The 17,576-nt window shown below is 50.6% G+C and overlaps 8 protein-coding genes across 8 annotated transcripts; 2 read left to right on the forward strand and 6 right to left on the reverse strand.

The window, feature by feature from the left end:
• Window positions 1-1,942: 1,942 nt before the first annotated feature.
• KY384_003006 (uncharacterized protein) lies at window positions 1,943-2,405 on the reverse strand (the record flags this gene model as incomplete). The annotated part of the gene is made up of 2 exons (XM_044811527.1): window positions 1,943-2,300; window positions 2,356-2,405. 2 exons carry the CDS (start codon window positions 2,403-2,405, stop codon window positions 1,943-1,945), a joined length of 408 nt encoding a protein of 135 aa, XP_044670660.1.
• A 758-nt stretch (window positions 2,406-3,163) lies between these two features.
• Window positions 3,164-4,046, reverse strand: KY384_003007 (uncharacterized protein; the record flags this gene model as incomplete). The annotated part of the gene is made up of 2 exons (XM_044811528.1): window positions 3,164-3,940; window positions 3,999-4,046. The coding sequence occupies 2 exons, from the start codon at window positions 4,044-4,046 to the stop codon at window positions 3,164-3,166; spliced, it is 825 nt and encodes a 274-aa protein (XP_044670661.1).
• Window positions 4,047-6,486: 2,440 nt separating this feature from the next.
• Window positions 6,487-9,008, forward strand: KY384_003008 (uncharacterized protein; the record flags this gene model as incomplete). The annotated part of the gene is made up of 3 exons (XM_044811529.1): window positions 6,487-6,536; window positions 6,593-6,697; window positions 6,746-9,008. 3 exons carry the CDS (start codon window positions 6,487-6,489, stop codon window positions 9,006-9,008), a joined length of 2,418 nt encoding a protein of 805 aa, XP_044670662.1.
• Window positions 9,009-9,912: 904 nt separating this feature from the next.
• On the reverse strand, window positions 9,913-11,151 carry KY384_003009 (uncharacterized protein; the record flags this gene model as incomplete). Its single annotated transcript, XM_044811530.1, has 1 exon — window positions 9,913-11,151. One exon carries the CDS (start codon window positions 11,149-11,151, stop codon window positions 9,913-9,915), a length of 1,239 nt encoding a protein of 412 aa, XP_044670663.1.
• A 235-nt stretch (window positions 11,152-11,386) lies between these two features.
• Window positions 11,387-12,994, reverse strand: KY384_003010 (uncharacterized protein; the record flags this gene model as incomplete). The annotated part of the gene is made up of 2 exons (XM_044811531.1): window positions 11,387-11,921; window positions 11,979-12,994. 2 exons carry the CDS (start codon window positions 12,992-12,994, stop codon window positions 11,387-11,389), a joined length of 1,551 nt encoding a protein of 516 aa, XP_044670664.1.
• A 312-nt stretch (window positions 12,995-13,306) lies between these two features.
• KY384_003011 (uncharacterized protein) lies at window positions 13,307-14,213 on the reverse strand (the record flags this gene model as incomplete). The annotated part of the gene is made up of 4 exons (XM_044811532.1): window positions 13,307-13,658; window positions 13,705-13,814; window positions 13,871-14,124; window positions 14,174-14,213. 4 exons carry the CDS (start codon window positions 14,211-14,213, stop codon window positions 13,307-13,309), a joined length of 756 nt encoding a protein of 251 aa, XP_044670665.1.
• A 222-nt stretch (window positions 14,214-14,435) lies between these two features.
• Window positions 14,436-15,758, forward strand: KY384_003012 (uncharacterized protein; the record flags this gene model as incomplete). The annotated part of the gene is made up of 2 exons (XM_044811533.1): window positions 14,436-14,533; window positions 14,585-15,758. 2 exons carry the CDS (start codon window positions 14,436-14,438, stop codon window positions 15,756-15,758), a joined length of 1,272 nt encoding a protein of 423 aa, XP_044670666.1.
• A 365-nt stretch (window positions 15,759-16,123) lies between these two features.
• Window positions 16,124-17,511, reverse strand: KY384_003013 (uncharacterized protein; the record flags this gene model as incomplete). The annotated part of the gene is made up of 3 exons (XM_044811534.1): window positions 16,124-16,417; window positions 16,559-16,905; window positions 16,971-17,511. 3 exons carry the CDS (start codon window positions 17,509-17,511, stop codon window positions 16,124-16,126), a joined length of 1,182 nt encoding a protein of 393 aa, XP_044670667.1.
• Window positions 17,512-17,576: the final 65 nt, after the last annotated feature.

Here is a 17,576-nt window from a genome sequence, read left to right on the forward strand (position 1 = left end):
TGCATCTCGTCTACGAAATCCAGAGACGCGTGCACGAGGTAGGGGTTCATTTGGCGGGCTTCATGAGAGAATCGAGCTACCCCGTCGCCGCCTTGTTTTGAGGTGCCAAATTCGAGCTCGAAGACGGGGCGGTCGCGGGTGTTGACTATGGCGAAATAGTACGACATCTCTGTGAAGGAAAGAGGTAATGGGCCTAGAGAGGCCAATGAAAGGTATCACGACATGCTCGTGAGCTAGATGGAATCTAGAAAGCACAAGGCGAGGGTTATTGTTGCAACAAATGTCTACGGAGCGGAATAACTATATTCCTTGATTCTCAGAGATAACGCTGTGGGTACTCATTGTCAACTACATCTTGTGCTTTTCATGATGATGCGCTGCAGTCCGATTCCCGTACTCACTGGCAAGTAATAATTATGCCTTACTCGGTGAGATGATAGAGTTTGAATTTGTCGATATCATGAGTCATTGTTTTCACCTGACGCCCTGGGACTGCATCTGACCTGTAGGGTCACAAGGGTTCCTTTCGGTGATTCTCCCAGAATCTGCCATGCGGCTCTGCTGCCGTCTCCAGTTTATGCAGGAACACATAGAACTCTCAAGGTCTAGAGGGCAGCTCTTCCCATGTTCTTCTACATCTCAAAGAAGCTTTTTGCCACTTTTTGGCGGCCTTTCTGTTTCCTTTTGAATCATGACGCCCATATTCTTCTTTGTCGTCTTGTCGAGGGCGCACCTCCGTACTGCCATATAGATAGATTCGCGTACTCGCGTCATCTGGCAGCCGAACAGATATGGTGGGTAGGGCAAGTTGGGGCTCAAGTCCTGTGCCCCAGCAGTAAGTATGGTCACGTCTATAAGTATCCAGGCGACATTGTCATAGTCTACTCTTCCTGTATCGTTCCCTACACAATTTCTGCCTTACGCAATGTTGTTGAATGTTTGCAAAAATATTCCTTTCTCTTTCGATACTTGTCACTGCGATTCTTCCATGCCCACAAAAGTCGTCAAGAAGCGGCATTCATGGCCATCATCCCAGCAAGCACATCCAAATTCAAGACCTGAGTCTTTCGATGACGATCCTTGGGCTCAATTTATATCACCACCGCTGGATGATGGCGATCTAATATACAATTCGCCGGACGTGACTGCTGAGACCAGCACCGTCCGGCCAGAGCTTCACCGCTCCTATTCCCTTTCACCAGACCTTACAAAAGCCCGTCGCTTCCTTCTCCATCACGGTCCAGCATCTTCGCCTGTCTTCAAATTGAAGCGGTGGATCCAAAGAATGGAACAGAGATTCAGCCATTATGAAACGCCAAGTCCAGAGCTGATCGAGATCTTCCCAAATTACTCTGGCTACAACAGCCCCCAGTCGCCACCAGAAGATTACATACCACCAGAGCCATGGAGACCAAAAGCAGCGACCTCGCGTTCACTTTCGCCGCCTATCAGGGGTAGGAACGAATACAGAGTAGGATCTGGACATAGAGCTCGACGAACAAGGGCGTGGCATGCACCAAGTCCAGAGCTGTGGACTGTGGGTGAGGAGGAAGAGGGAGACGGTGTTGGATTGGGCATTGGCAGTGCTGAGCAGATCTGGCCAAAAAGACAGGACATACCTAAAATCTGCGTTACAGAACCGAGCGAATCATCGTGGCTCTCACTCAGCAAAGGCGACTGCGAGAATTAGCATCAGATCGTTATGCTAGAGACAAATTCCATGCTTGTTTGGGTATCATTCTATGTACATATGCTTCACTTCTGCATCTCAACCCATATTCTGATCGATGTCAAAGTCCAGAGGAATTCTCCCCTCGGGTCACTTTACCCGTATTCATCAAAAGATGAATATTTGTCGCTTTCGTCTCAACCCCTTCAGAACCCGGGCGGGTTCAATCTTTGGCTCACTCTCGTCCACTTAGGCAATTCTTTACACAAACAGTCAGCCTCTGCTCCAAATCTTCACCCATTCACCTGCTCGCCCTCCCATCCCAATCACAAGACTCTTTATGTCTCCAGTCTTTACAGCCGTCCCCAATAAAAGAACCAGGAAAGGGCCATACTCACTATGCACACCCTTCCTATACCCCTTAACCTTCCGATCAAAAATCGTATATTTATCCTTCGGTTTCATCTCCTCCTGCGTCGGCATCTCCGCTTTCCATCTCTGTAATTGCTCCGGCTCTGTAATCTTGTTCCTCTGTAAGGCGGAAGCAACGGTGGAAACGACGCGGTCAACGAGCTTAAGGCGTTTACGCTGCCGCCGCTTTCGAGGAGGGGAGAGCCGCCATGGGATTTTCCTGTCAGGCGTTAGTGGTGATATGTGGGCAAGGACAGAGGGCAAGGAAGAGGTACCAGAGTAGCCCACCGTAGAGCGGCGAGGACGTTCTGAAGGCACCGAGCATTGGGGTTGTGAGGTATGGATGTGAGGATTCTGAGGTTGACGATGGGGAGCAAGGAGCCAATCACAGGGCTGAAGAATAGAATGAGCGCTAGTAATTTATTTCTGCGGCGAGCTCCCTTTGAGAGAGTCACCAGTGTAATTTACATAATCTCAACCTCCACGGAAAAAGTCGCATTTTCAATTTGCATTTACAAGGGATCTACAATTATCAAACTGGCCAAGGGCTTGACTCCCTGCAGTCTATAGCCTAGCATGATCTACTAGAGCGAGAAAGGAATATGCAACGACGAATGTCACGGCAAGAAGTCCTCGAAATGCAAGACTTTGCAGAGCCACCAGAGCGAGCCGCGCAATGGTCAAGGATTGGAAGAGACGAAGGCGCGAAGGCTCGCTAGCTGATAGGTTCTCTAATTCTGCCGTCCTAAATTGTTTTTTGTCCTACTCTCTTGCGCAACAGTGTGATCCCTTTCACGATGTTCCGCCGTTCAAGCATGACGATCTTGAAAATTAAAATATCTCGAACTCCGTTTTAGTAATACAAAGAAAGTCATTCTGTCCAATTGGCTCCTGCCTTCCGAAAGCTTCCCTGTCTGTTTACTCATGTTGTTCTCCTTTTCAAAACATGTCAGGAAAGAGTTAAGTGAAAAGCAAAGATGAGCGTGAGCTCTGTGAAACTTAATAATAGCTGCTTTGGCTCTTCAGGCACTCCTACTATGATGGATGGTTAGTGCATTTCATCTCATAGGCAACTTTCGGACTTTACCCAGGGAAGAGTGGTGCGAAACTGTGAACATGTATTGGACGAGATGTGATTGTCGCGATGCGGACGGTGTCGTTCGCTGGGGTTGTTCCTCGTGGAACGTAAATAAAATAGATCTCGAGCTGGCAATAGCCCGTGGTGTGAAATTCAATTGGACGCAAATCAAACGTCCACTCTGACTTACTCCGTAAGATAGTATGGTGCTCCGGAGCCGAGGCCGCGATTTGATCTCCATCAGCTGCTCCTGGCTGTACGGTTGAAGATTTGCAGACTGCGTGCATACTCCCCTGAGCATCAAATGGCGATGCCATACCATTTGGTCCAACGCCTCCCACTACTTGCAAGCGAACGATGATGGGTGGCAAAAGTTGGCGAGGTCTTATTTGTCGAGGAGGTTGATGGTCGAAGGTGGCGGCGAATTGAAATGGTAGATTGCCTGCTGGCCTAGCTGTACTACTTGTTCCACCGGAAGTCGCATGGCCTTGACGACCGATGGGAGAAGCCTGAATATGGCTGTTGCCACTTTGTCTGGCGTTGGACTGAGGTGCCTCACCACGCGATACACCATCAACAGGGGCGTGAGACCCTTGAGACTGCTGCTGTTGAGCAAGTCGATCGGATCGTCTTAGGCTTTCCTCAGCGTTTGAGTCTTGAGCATTGCCGTTTGGCATTTGTCGGCTGGCAGGTTGCGGTCCTGTCCTCCCCGTACCGCGTCGGGGTACCATGTGGCTCACTGACGGCGTATTTGGCCTACGATGACCCAATCCCAATTCGGACTACAATAGAGGATTGGCGCATCAGTATGATTGATGTATAGCAGAGAAGGCGACTCACCAATGATTCAAGGCTTCCTGGGCCAACCTCACTCTTCGTTAACGGCATTTCGATCAACCAAAGCTGGAAAAACTGTTTCCAAAAAAGGCCGTGGTTTCTGGGGCAATAACATCTTAATGGGCAAGAGCTGCCAAATATATGGACTATTACGAAGACCAAAAAGACGAGTATATCCACCCCACCAAGCAGTCACATCAATGAAAGGGTTGACGTGCGAATACGCTCCAAAACCAACTTCCTTGACGATATCACGGACGCCCACGCCCCCACACATGATCATGTTGTGCTCCTTTACATATTGGAAAGAAGAGGCGCGACGTCAATGGCGAACTATTGTCTCAGCTTCATTGACGCCCGTCTCAATGGCCGACTACGACCGCCAGATTCGCCTTCCCATCCCACGGGAAGACCCTTGTTGCAAGATGGCTTTTCCTTGGTACGATGCATATATAGGCATCACGACTGGCGACTATGACCCATGACCTGGTTCGCAACGGCCACTAAATTGATGCTAGAGTGGGATCCGGCCGTTTAGTACGAGATGTGGCATGCAGGAACCATCCCTTCACTCGGCGATTACGCGCGTTGTGAGGCCACCATCGATCTCACTTATGACGGACAGACCTTTCAGCTGATATGTAGCATCGGTCGACATCATCGGTCCGACTTTCATTGGATATTTCAAGCTGCGCCCGTCCGGTGGGTCGTTGGAGGCTGCCATTTCCTTGGTCCAAGGCCTAAACTACCTCGTCCACTAGACCCAGAGAGTGCAACGAATCACAGCCACACGCCACCATCTAACGCCAAAATCGACGAGTCAAGTCTAGTCGCGCGCTGGCCTTCCTCAATAGGCAATCGGGCTTTCAGTATAATTTCTAATTATGACCAAGTTCTGCCGAAGATATCCTGGAAACCAAATCCTTCCATGATGTGAACCCTTTTGCGTCTGGCGCCTGCCACCGTCTGGGCCTGCCTCTCCAACCCCCTGTCAAGCTTTCAACCGTGGCGCTGGGCTTGAAAGACAGTTCCCACTCCCCCGTCTCCTCTAGCTCGAGGGCTTATGTCTTGTGATCTCATCCATTCCACTAGTAATGTGATGCTTCTGTCCGAGAGATGAAAGCCGGGTCAACATCACGGATACCGTTGCGGGCGGCTGTTCCCTTCCTGCGAACACCTAGAGAAGAATTCGCCCGTCGTTCGTGAAGATACAACGTAATCCTATATTATCAGCATGCTGCAGAGGCGGTAGATTAGCCGGCTTGTCCAAAGTCTCGTCACCAAGGATCGCAGACCTGATCTAGGCTCCCAATGATGCTAAGATGCATTATCATGTTTGCTATCCAAATCATGCGTAGCCGTGTGCAGTATGCATGTTGGCAAGGCTTATTGACGGCTCATGATCACGGCTCTTGTGAACTCGGTCACATTATCTTCGCTGTTTCTGGGCTACTCGCCTCATCACAGGCACTGTGAGCAACATCCGCCGTACAAGCATACGCAACGTTGAAAACGATGACCTTAATGGGAGACACTATACAAGAACGTTCAAAACACCCGTTCTGTTGTTCAGCGACCCAGGAAGAAAGTGAAGAGTGCGCCTTCTCTGCTTGTCGCGCGGTCGATCCTATCGCTCCTGCATTCTATCAGATGCCCCAACCCTGTATCATTCTTCACTCAGAAGCTCTCGTTCTCAGCATATCCGTCACCGACTCCAACTGCATTCTTCTCATTGCGTTGATTCATTACATTGACACTCGATACATCATCTTCATGCATTGAATGTCACATCCACTACGCATTTCCAAGTCAGCATGCATAGTACCTTTCCCGTAATCGGTTACCTCTACATCGTTGGGGGCTTCATAGTTCTACCGCTTCTTTTAGGTCTCCTTCTCCAGAGACTTATGCCCTTGCCATTTCATATCCGTCGAGGTAGCATTGCCGAATTCTTTGTTGGTTTCCTTCACAACGACCGTCGCCGTCCGGTCGAGGCACAAGCAACCCTTTTGCTCCCAGTGCAAGCTGTCACCTCAGCACAAAATCAGTATCAGGCCTGGTCTGGAGACGGACAGCAAGACGGCCCTGCTACGGAAGGCCAACAATCAGATCAGTCCGCCGCGGTTCAGCCAGACGCCCAGTCGATAGACCGTCCACCATCATATACTACTATAGACGACCAGTAACAACCTTTTCCTTGTACCGACCCACGGCCACAGGTGTTCAAAATCCTTGAGGAACGAGAGTGGCGGTGTCAACAGTAGATTCGGGAATCCTAACAACGCCCCTACTACTACGATCAAGATCCAGCACTACAATTTAGTGAAGGTGCTAGGAACCACCTAGCTCACTGCAGATCAAGCGAGCGCAGGCACTCGATTACCCTAACAGGCGCGGATCAAGAGCGGCCTCTGGGAGATTATCACCATCATCTCGTCTACAATTGAGGATCTAGAGCGAGGGGCATAGCTCGCTCGCCAGTTCCTTTTCGATGTATGTCCCCAAGGTCGCGCCTAGGTCTCAGTCAGACATTACGCCAACGTAAGTAATCTCACTTCCAACCCCCTCGAGGCGCTTTGTACTGACAAATTCAACAGCAGCAGGCCGGCGGTCTCTTGGGGCGTCGTATTCGTCATTCTTGCCCTTGTATTACCATTCACAATGTTCGGAATTCTTTGTTTCCTTTTCCCAGATTTCAGACGGTATTGGCCAAAATTTCTCACTCTGCGACTAATACCTAAGTGGAGGAGGCATGGAGATAGACACGCAATCGACCCCGAAAAGCAGCTGGAGTTTTCTAAAATTAGATCGAAAGGAGGCCAACAACTCGCTAGGTTCGCAGAAGGTATCATGAAATACTTCTACTGCAATGGTGTCAAGCTACCTTCTCGGATAAGATCAGGACGACATGGAACGCAAGCATTGTCCTTGTCTACTACCTTTGATGATCTTTCTGAAAGACGCTACAATGCTTGGGATACTAGCTACTTTGGCAATGGTGCTGAGTATATGTCTGGAGCCGTAGTCGGACCCAATCGCTCTTCACAGAACACTGCACGACGACGAGGCCGACGCCGCAATGACGAACGCACCAGTTCCTTTTTCCATGAAATGGCACGAAACGCTGTCACGAAGATCCTGCTTCCAGACGGATCTAATCGATATTCGTCGAGAAACACTGAAAGTGCAAACGATCTCGAAGTAGGGGTAGCTTCTACAGAGACAACGCCAAGTCGTCCACGAGGCTTCTCGCTGCCGATAATGCCATCAACATCGTCTATGTTTAAGGCCAGTCAATCTAAATCGGAGGATGCTCCACCAAACGAATCAAACGACTTCTCAGCGTTCAATACAGAGCCTCACAAAGTGCAAATTGTGCCATCATCAATGTCCTCACTAGAAACATCTTACTACTTACCTGAGCCTGCGACAGCGGCATACAACTATCATGCTCTAGCTCTGGATGGCTGTGTCGAAGGGCCTTCAAACATGAACGCAAGGCTGGAACATCAGCCAAGGAAAAGCCACAGAAGCCATAGTTGGAACTCGTCAGTAACATCCACACTTGACATCCCGACACTTGACATCCCGACACTTGACATCCCTAAACAACGAAATCTGGATGATGCCTTCGAACTACAAAGCCTTCGTAATTACGAAGCGGAGAGCTCAATCGATGGCGCTGTGGACTCACGTCTACCAAGCGATGCCACAACCTCCTTCTACAACCCTGAACATCGTAAAGTGTATGAGCCCCCTCTTCCGGACTACAGCATGTCCGGCTTCTACAACATCCCCATCAGCGTGCTCCAATATGGACAGCACGACTGGCAACTCTCTCCCAGCCAAGCTATGACCAACACTCCATTCGATACAGCACGAACCCACCTCGCTCCCAATACAGAGTGCCCACGAACACCAAGCCGCTGCTTCCCTCTCCGCCGTCTCCAACACAGACACAGCGACTCCTCTCTCAACGAGCGCCGTTTCCCATACGAAGCTAGTCTCTTCGACGCCAATGACTACCCACTCGAACCACCGGCATCTTTGGGGCGGAAAATGAGAGTGAGGAGAAACACTAAAATGAGCCCTGTGCCCAAGGAGCCGATGCTTTTCTTTGATGGTGCCTGTGATGAAGGGTTAGATATTCCACGTAAACGGCCCCTCTCTGCGCGAAGGCAAGAGGAGGAGCCAGATGCTGGTAGAGATTATACTATTGATGATCTGCCGTCTGGTTCGTCGCCTAAGGGAGCGTTGGCGGGGAATCCGTTCGCTGTGAGGGATAAGGCGAGAAACTTGTCTGGGGAAGTGGTAGAGTCACCGGAGTACCCTGGCAGAACGGCGGCGGCAGCCAGAGGGAGTCCTATACCCTTCACACCACCGCCGAGACGGCCTACGTATATGACTAATGCCAGCACTGGCTCCTCAAGCCCGGCCACGAGTCGGACAACTTCGAGATCGCCATCGCCGTACGTGAGCTCCCCCATTTCTCTGAGTGGGGAGAAAGTCGACTTTGAGACGCAGAAACGGCAGTTCTCGGGTCCGGCGGAACGGGAGAGGAGTTTGAGACGCTTGAGGAGGGTTGGTGGGAAGGTTGGTGGGAAGATTGGTGGGAGGAGTGGGTTGCAGAAGTTTGGGTTGCATACGCAGGGGAGTTTGATGGGTGAGAGTGGCCGTGATGGGGGGAATGGGGGGAATGGGGGGAATGGGGGTGGTACGGTCGAGATGGAGAGAGTCGGGAAGGGTGGAGAAGATGGCAAGAGTACAGTGGGTACCATGTCTACGATTGCTGTTGATAGTGAGGAGGTTGAGATGGGGCAGAATCGACGGGTGGGGGGGACCGAGGGTCGGGGTGATACGGATGGGATTCTTGGGGGGGTTGGTGATGGTGGTGAGTATGATGGGAATGGGGAGTTGAGGAGGAGTCTGACGCATAAGCGTGAGGGGCAGAAGATTCTGGGTAGTGAGGGTTTGGGTGAGGGTTTGGGTGCTGTGGTTACGGAGGGGGAGTGAGTGAGAGGTTTTGATGGGGTACAAGGGATAGGGACTTGGAGGTTTGGGGTTGGAGCTGGAGTTGGTGTCGGGGTTGGGGTTGGGGTTATCGTTGTTTGTGTATACGTACGTTGAAGAGGCAGGGGAGAATAAAAGTTGTTTGATTTTTCAATATGTTTCTATCACTCGTGATTCCTTAAGTCACGGGTGTTGCTTTGAGATTTGCAGCTTTCGGTTTTGGAGGAATTTGATCTGATTGTGTTAGGATGGAAGTGTGCTCGGGTTGATGAATGTAGAGAAGAGTTAAGTGGAAGAAAGTATAGGCATGACTCCCGTGATCTTCAACGCCCGTGAAATGTGGCTAGATATAAAATTGATGAAAGTGAGCTGGTTGTAGGGATGACATGAATACGTTCCTGCTATTTTGAAGTGAATATGGAGTCAGACGCTAGCTTGGAATGGCAGTGAAGGTGAAGGAGAGGGATGAGTTTTAGGGCAAATTGGTAGGAGGAAGGGTTTTCAATTATGAATATTATGTAAAGGATTGCACTGGGAATTAGTGGCAGGTGATAGTTCGCAGAACATCGACGAATTGTAACGACTTGTTGAAGTTCTGAATGTTCTACGGCCGCCGCTCATATATTGTTAGACAAATTGATTTAAAGTCTTCCAGTACAGATTGCGACAGCTCCATCAGTCTGCTTTGATTTCGTTTGAGCAGCTCCTCCGTCCTTGGGAGGATTGATTGGTGAGGTTCTCAGATGGTGTGTCTTGCTGGTGGTTTGGGAGACGTGTTTGGCTGATCGAGGATGCTGTCAAGTTCCTACTGCCACAATCCCTCGTCGATCGGTCTTTTCATGACGAAGCATTCTTTGGCAGATTCGCAGAATATGAGACACCCTCTGCAGAGCCAATTGTGCATATCTCATTTTCTCATGCTATATCTATCGAGGACGACAGTAGTGTCATGATCTAGCTTTACGGACTGAAGACCTTCCCAGGCACTAAAGCATTGCTTCTTCGTGCGAAACGAGCAGTCGCTCCACGGCTTGCATCCTGTCAAATCCAGCCACTGCAGGCAAATGGTATGTTTGCTCAATTGGCGCAAGATATGGTCGGCTTCGTCGAAATCATCATCGAGACCGCTGTAGAAATGACTTGCTCCGTACTGAGTCTCTCCTGATGGCGTCGAGACGTAGGCAGTCGATGAATTGGGAGATAATGTCGCTCTCGGCCAATAAGCGAGAGACAGATGCGTTAATTGTGTCAGATGTGGAGCAAGATGCAACAATGATTTCCAGCTTATCGAGGATGGCGGATGGGCTAGTGAGAGGTGGGTAATTGTTGCAAACTTGGGCAGCGTTGGGCTCATTGTGCTAAGAGAAGGACTGTCCCAACTATCTGGCGTGTCGTCTGCGGAAGACACGGTCACTGGAACCGGTGCGTCTTTGAAGAAAGGTTTCAGGTCCTTAAAGTGAAGTGTCATTCCAATCGATAGAGAAAGGTCAAGGCGTATCATGTCTTTTGCTCCTGTGCCTCCATTGATCTGCACTTCGTCCAAGAACAATGTTTCAAGACCCTCCGCGCTAATGCCATTTTTGCTGGAATATGCGATGTAGTGAAGCAGGGCTTCTTTCAGCTGGACTGGTAAAGTAGCCAGATAGTATTGATTATAATACAACTGCTCTTCCCAGTTCTGTGCCAGGGAACGAAATGCAATATCCAATAAGCTGCCCTTTTCAGGTAGTTCCAAGCCAGGCAGAGGATCCACTTTCATACGATGCTCATGTATGCCATTCCCTTGGCCCGCTGGCGAAGGCTCCGATAGCCTCTGCTTCTGAAGCCAGCTCCCTGGTGGCGGTGGCCCTGCTAGACCTCTTCTGCCTCCTCTGACTCTTAGACCGGGTCTCGGTCTTGGAGGTGGTGTGGGCGTAATATGCAGAGCTTGCTGAATAGCGGGATGAGCAGGCACAGAAGCTGATGGCTGACCATGTTGGCTTATGTCCGATGCTTGGGGTATCTTGCCCTCGAGCCTTAGCTTCTGAAGTTGTTCATTGACTGAACTTGCCAACGGCGCAGACTGCTTGGATTGGCTGGTTGAAAGCGAGGGGTGAGCAGGAACGTTTGGTTTGACATTTTGAAAAGCATTTCTCTTCTTGGGCATAGATGGGAATTCCGCAGATACGGCGAAACGTTGCCCACGTCTATTTAAATAAGTAAAGTCAGACGCCCGCATCAGTCCAACGATGACGCGGAGCAGCCAAGCACCAAAGCCCTAACATTTTCCCCTCTTGGTCAGACGGTTCGATTGGCTAAAAGCATCTTCATTTGTAGAGAGCCACTCAATGCAAGTAAATTGGAGCGTAAACCATAGCACTCACTCACATATTGGGCTGTCCTCAGTCTGGGTCCGCAATCTCAATCTGCTCGGATTCCATGTTCAGCTGTTCCAGTTGAGCAGCAGCGTCTTTATCTCCTGCTGCGGCCCCCTTTTGAAGCTCTTTAATCTTCTGTTGGCCCTCGTCTGTCCTGCCATCAATGACTCCTTTTTCCATACTAAGCATTCCACTCTCGCCCATTTGCTCCACAACCTCTTCGGCCTCACTGACACTCATCTTCCCGAGCACTTCGTTAATTCGATCTAAGCTACCACTTTCCATAGCACGTTGCAGACCAGGGGGAAACCGTTCGAATACGACGCGGGCGTGCTGTTCGACCTCCTCATCGCTACCAGGCTTTGGAATGTTGACTTGGATCTGTGTCCCTGGCTCAACTGCGTGAAGCTGGATCTGTTCCACACCACCTTGATCTTCAGCATTCGGGTGCATTGCACGCTGCTTTGCCAACTCAGCTGTTCGTGATTCAATGCGGTTGTATGTAGTGTTGACGTCGTCGAGGAAGATCTTTCGAGCACTATGGCCTTGTGTTGTGATACTAGAACACCATCAGCTTCCAATCGTGCCTCCAGAACCTGGGATAAGGACAACGCACCGTTTGAAGAACATTGCTATACCATCCCTGCCCAGCGTCCTACAGTATTGTAGTAGAAGCCCTTGATGCACACACTGTTTAGCATATGTCCCTTTGCCCTCTTCCAGTGCAGTGAATGCTTGCACGAGCAAACCATCAGTCTCCTTCTCCTGGGTCACTTCCGGATGTTCTGCTATAAATCGTAGACAGTCTTGGTAGTTCCCAATCTTGATCTTCGCGAACTGTTTTCCTAGCTCTGTGACCTCAAATTCTTCATCTTGATCGTCTGCTTCGTCTTCTGGTTCATCGACATCTGCATCTGCGCCGGAAGTTTGTCCTCCACTGTCCAGTCGCTGTAGCTTGGCTTTCTTGGCCGCAGCTGGATTCAAGACTTCGACAGACTCGACCTTGCCTTTTTTCTTCGGTTTCGGCTCTGCCTTTGGCTTGTCCTTTGCTATTGATGACGTACTGAATCCGTCATGCATATTGTCACTCGTAATCTTGCTTGCTTCTTCCTTCTCCAGCTCTGCTAATCTCGCAAACAAGTCGTTCTGCAAACCTTGTACCTTCGTCTTATGTGCCGATATGCCTTCAAGGTACTTTTGGTACCATTCATGGCCATCTAGATCCAGCTCCTTCTTCACCTGGTCAACCAGGCCAGCAATCATTTCCGAGTATTTGGGTTGAGTGGTCTTGTAGTGTACATCTTCAGGCGGCTGGGGCGGGCTATCCTGCTCGGGAGGGAGAGCAGTGTCCATGATTGCATTCATGACGAAATCGTGAGGGTTCGCTCCGACAGCTTGCGATGCATGTGCCCGAAATGCTAGAAGCAAGGCGTCGATCCTCTCGAGCAGACCATCGTTTACCTTTCGCTCATATTTCAGAGTCTTGATTTCATGCCTTCTCTTGTCTCGCTCCATGTGGATTTGGTTCTGCTTTGCTCGAATGAAGGATTTCTTGTCGACATTGGGATGGACCTCGATATCCGAGTCGTCTGAGAGCTCGAGATTGTCCCATTTGCTATAGTTGACAACCATCGTGATAGTCGTTTCTGAACTAGTTCGTGGTTTCTCGAGTGATTTCCAGAGGATGATCTTATTGTAGAGACCAGTGCATGAAAGAAGGTTGGAAGATCGCGCTACAGCATCGGCTTTACAGTAGATGATACTTTTCAGTCAAAAAAACGGGCTTGCACAAACTTTATTGTTGCACAGCATGTAGATCATCACTAATGTAGAAACCCTACTATTGTACAACAACTTCCTCACAAAGCTTTGTCATGCCTCTGACCCTAAACACAGAGTCCAAGCATCTGAAATAATTACAAAATCCCGCACAGCCCTCAAACATTAATAGCCAGTCGCTCCGGGTGCTTTCTGATCTTTTCTCAGGTCTATCAGCATTTCTCTAAACTTCTCCTTGCCGGTCCCGCTTGCTCCTCCTTTAGAACCCTTCCCGCTAAGGTCGACGAGCTTTGCTATCCGCTCCCAGCTCGTTCCGCCGGCTGCGGTATCCTCACGATTCGCGAGAAATTCTTCAGCATCTTTCCGCGTCCTCTCCCTTCCTTTATCGGCCTTGTTATTGTAATTCTCGTAGAAGTCGTCAATATTCTGGCGAGCCGCTTTTATCGTGTCCTCTTTCTTTGACGAGGAGATCTTCTCCCTGTCTGCAATGGCTAGATCTCGGCGTTCTCTCCATTGTCTGGTAATTGTTAAGCACCTTCTGAGCCAAGGCAATGATTACGTACTTAATGGGCTCCGAGTCTTCTTCTACTTGTCCATATCCTCCGTATGATGGTTGTTGGGTTGGTCTGTACGGTAAATCTGAGCCAGTAATGGTGCCGCCAGGCCCTACTTGCTGGAAGAGGATTCAGCTTTGATGCTGAACGTGACGACAGAGGAGTAGCGGCTTACATCATTCTTTGTGTCAACTGATGGGAACGAGCTCTCAAACTCTGTGATCTCTTCGCCACCACCCTGAAATCCATCCGACACCCCACCTCCCCCTAGTAGATCATCCTCATCATCTTGTATTGTCGCAGTTTTGTCCCCTGCAGTCGTAAATTGAGCTGCATCATCCCCTAACGCAGCCCTTTCTCTGGCTAGGAAGTCATCATCTGCTGTTCCGTTCGTGTCAACATGACCGTTGCTGACAGGTCCGGTTTGACCTATGCAGAGTTAGACATAAGTCGAGCGAATGCATCTGCAGAATCAAACCCTCTGAGAAGTCGTCGAGTGAGGGAAATCGATCTGCCATCTTTGACTATTTCATATAATCTTCGGTGAGCTTGAATTGTAGAGCAATCTCACTTAGCAATCGCCTTTTCTTGTGTCTTTGTACTGCTGGAGGAAAGTGTTATTTCTAAATTGAGAAAACGGACCCTTTCAGCCCTACGGCGGAGTGAATGGGGATTTGGTCAGAGCTCCACGTCTCATTTTTCTATCTCGACGTTTAGAAAGTAGACGTAGAGCGAAACCCATGGCATACACAGACGAGGCAGTCAGCGCTAAGCTGTCAGCTCTGAATGAGACACAGGATGCCATTGTCACTGTAGCCCAATGGGTGATGTTCCACAAGTAGCTCTGCCCCATCAAGCTTTCACCACCACCATCTAACCTCCATCATAGAAGAAACGCCCCTCGTACAGCAGAAATATGGCTCCAGCGACTCAGAGACACGGCATCCAACAAGCGCCTCACCCTCATCTACCTCGCGAACGAAATAGCGCAACAATCCAAAACCCGCAAAAAGCCAGAATTCCTTACTGCCTTCTCCACCGTCATAGTCGAAGGCATCACAATCGCCTACCGCAGCGCCTCGAGCGAAATCCAGAAGAAACTTCAATATGTCGTCGACGTCTGGCGCCAACGCAACATTTTCGAACCACCCATCCAAGAAGCTGTAGACACCAAGCTCGCTGAACTCGACAAGAATCGTACCTCTAAGAAAGCACTCGGCGGCTCCCTTTTCTCTAGCAACTCGCCCTCGGCCCCTCCTGAGATTCAGCCTCTAATTACCCTCCAAATCAACCTCTCCAAAGCCACCACCACCGCCTCCACCGCCGCGCCCACCGCGAAAGCAGAATACGCCAAACTAACCGACCCCTCAAAGCCCCTTCCCACCCCTCCCGTCCACGCAGCCCGGCTCTCCGCTCTTCTGAAATCCCTCTCGAGTGCCGAGAGCGCCGTCTCCGAGTCCCTCAAAGCCCGTCACGCCCTAATCTCCAGCTTGGAAACACTACTCGCGAGCAACAAAGCCGCGATTGTAGAGGAAGAGGCGCAGCAAGCGGAGCTCAGCGCGCGAAAAGACGAGATCGACAGGAAGAAGAAGGAGGTAGAGGACGGCATCATGCGTGGGCTCTCGTCTGCTGACAACTCACCCACGGCGGGAGGAAGCCCTGAGGGGCAAAGATCGAATGGCAACGGCGCTGGCAGTCCGGAGCCAGACCGGCCTGATATTGAGGAGTTGACGCCGCCGCCCGAGGGGCCGCCGGACATCGTGCAAGCGCTCGTGGGGCAGCCGGCCCCTACACCAAGTCCCGGAAGGAATGAGAACTTTACACCGACGCCGGCACCGCTTACGCCGCAGCCGCAGCAGTATCAGCCTGTGCCGCAGGTGGGCGCGGATTTGTTGAGTAGTCTGAACGTGCCTGGGGTGAGGGGGTATTCAGGGAGTCCGCCGGGTGGGGCGAAGAGGAGGAAGGTAGATGATGAGAGTGCGGTGTTTGGGGGCGAAGACGTGATGGCGGGGTTGGACGATGATGTTGCTGAGCTGCTAAGGCAGGAAAGTGGGGGAAGGTGACAAGATGGGGGGAGGAATGGTGGTGTAATATAGGAGGATTATGGGACGGAGCGTTCTGGGACGGATTGGATATGAGAGATGTTTGAGCAAATGTGCCATTGATACCTTGATCGCAGTCTTCGTGGTCACTGAACCATTTGTTTCAGCACTAGACGCTGTGAGAGTTGCGAATATCTGCAGCAACGTGCAAAGGTTTTGCGCAATGGGAGATAACAGAGAGAATCTGTGGAACAATGCAGAGAAGCAGAGCTGCCTCTCAATCATATTCACACATCGAACGGAAGGGGTATCTTGTCTACATCAAATCAATCAAATTCACAGTAATCACGCCCAGCCTTTGGTCTCGTCGCTTTTCTAGCCCTGTATTATCCCACTCCCGCATTATTGGGCAACACCACATCCGGCGGCTCAGGCGGGTCTACGGGTTGCGGCCTCGCCTGACCCAACGAGCCGATGGGATCACCTCCGGCTGCCTCGAATTGGTCACCTCCAGCTCCATCGGCTTGGTCCTGACTCGGCGGTTCAACTGGTGCTGGTGATGGCGGCGGATTGCCAGATCGCTTTGGCTTGACGAGGAGGAAGATGAACATGCCGAGAACAAGTAGGAATAGCAGGAAGAGGATCTTTCGCTTAGTGTATTTGCGCTGGTAATTTGTTGCCTAGTAGCAAGGATATGGGTTAGCAGGAGATGGAGAAGGGGTACTAGAAATTGAGAGTGTGGGGAACGTAGGGGCAGGCGTCCCAGCTTGTACAAGGGAAGAAGGATTGAAAAGGAGCGGGAAAGGGATAAGGGTACATACGACATTCAACTCCTTGTCCGCCTCTTTGACATTGACAGCCATGTTGTCGATATTGTAGTCTATACGATCAAGCATCGTGCCCTGATCTATCACCATACTCTGTAGCTCCTTGAAGATATCCGCCAATTCAATGATACCTTGGGCAATCTCGTTGATTTCTTTCTCGCGCTGGGCGATGGCTACGTCATTAGTGTTGAATTTCTTGAGAGAAGTCTGCTGGAGCGTGCTTTGGGAGAAGGACTTGTCGGTCTCGGATTCCATGAACGAAGGGTCTGCGGCGAAAGAGCTGGTTTGGGTGAAAGAGGGGGAGCTGATGGGTGCTGTCAGACCGCCCAGGGTGCGGAGTTCTATGGCACAGTTAGTACTTCAAATTATCAAGCTGTGAAGGTACAGCGAAGAGAGGGGTCCTTACTCTTCAGATAATTGCTCTGCTTCTTCCGAAACCCTGCACTAGCCTCCTGCACCCTTCCCGCCAGGTTGATCTGTATATTCCTCGCCATGGTCTCGTCTCCGGCACTGACGCCGCCCTGTCTTTTCGCCTCTCGAACCATCATCTCAATCCGCTGTATGGCACTCTGACAGTCATGGAAGCTCCTAGTAATCTCTTGCGTCATTTTCTCAATTGCCCGCTCCTCACGAGCCTTAACTTCCTCATCATCAAATCCTGGGAGGACATGTTTCTGGTGCAGCTTGTCGAGCCCGGCCCCTTTCCTAGCTATAGCCCCCAGTAATTCCGTGACCTCGTCTTGTATGTCGATCCATCGCGGGGGAAGCAAGTCCATTTCGATGACAGCATCTCCGTCATCATCGAAGGCTCCGGCGGACATGAGACCGCGTCGCTCTTCTGACTCCCCTCCCTGGCTTGCAAAGCCATTGTTGGAAGCTCCGCCGACTCTTCGTCGTTTGGCTGGACTGTGAGCGAAGGACTGACGGTAGGTTATGTAGCTGGGCATCTAGTCAGCGCTCCATTTTTTTGAGTTTGCTCAGAGGCTTTACAGATTGGTCCGGTCTCTGTATA

Source organism: Bacidia gigantensis, assembly GCF_019456465.1.
Source record: "Bacidia gigantensis strain McMullin 20006 chromosome Unknown contig_180, whole genome shotgun sequence".
In the NCBI taxonomy this organism is placed as follows: domain Eukaryota; kingdom Fungi; phylum Ascomycota; class Lecanoromycetes; order Lecanorales; family Ramalinaceae; genus Bacidia; species Bacidia gigantensis.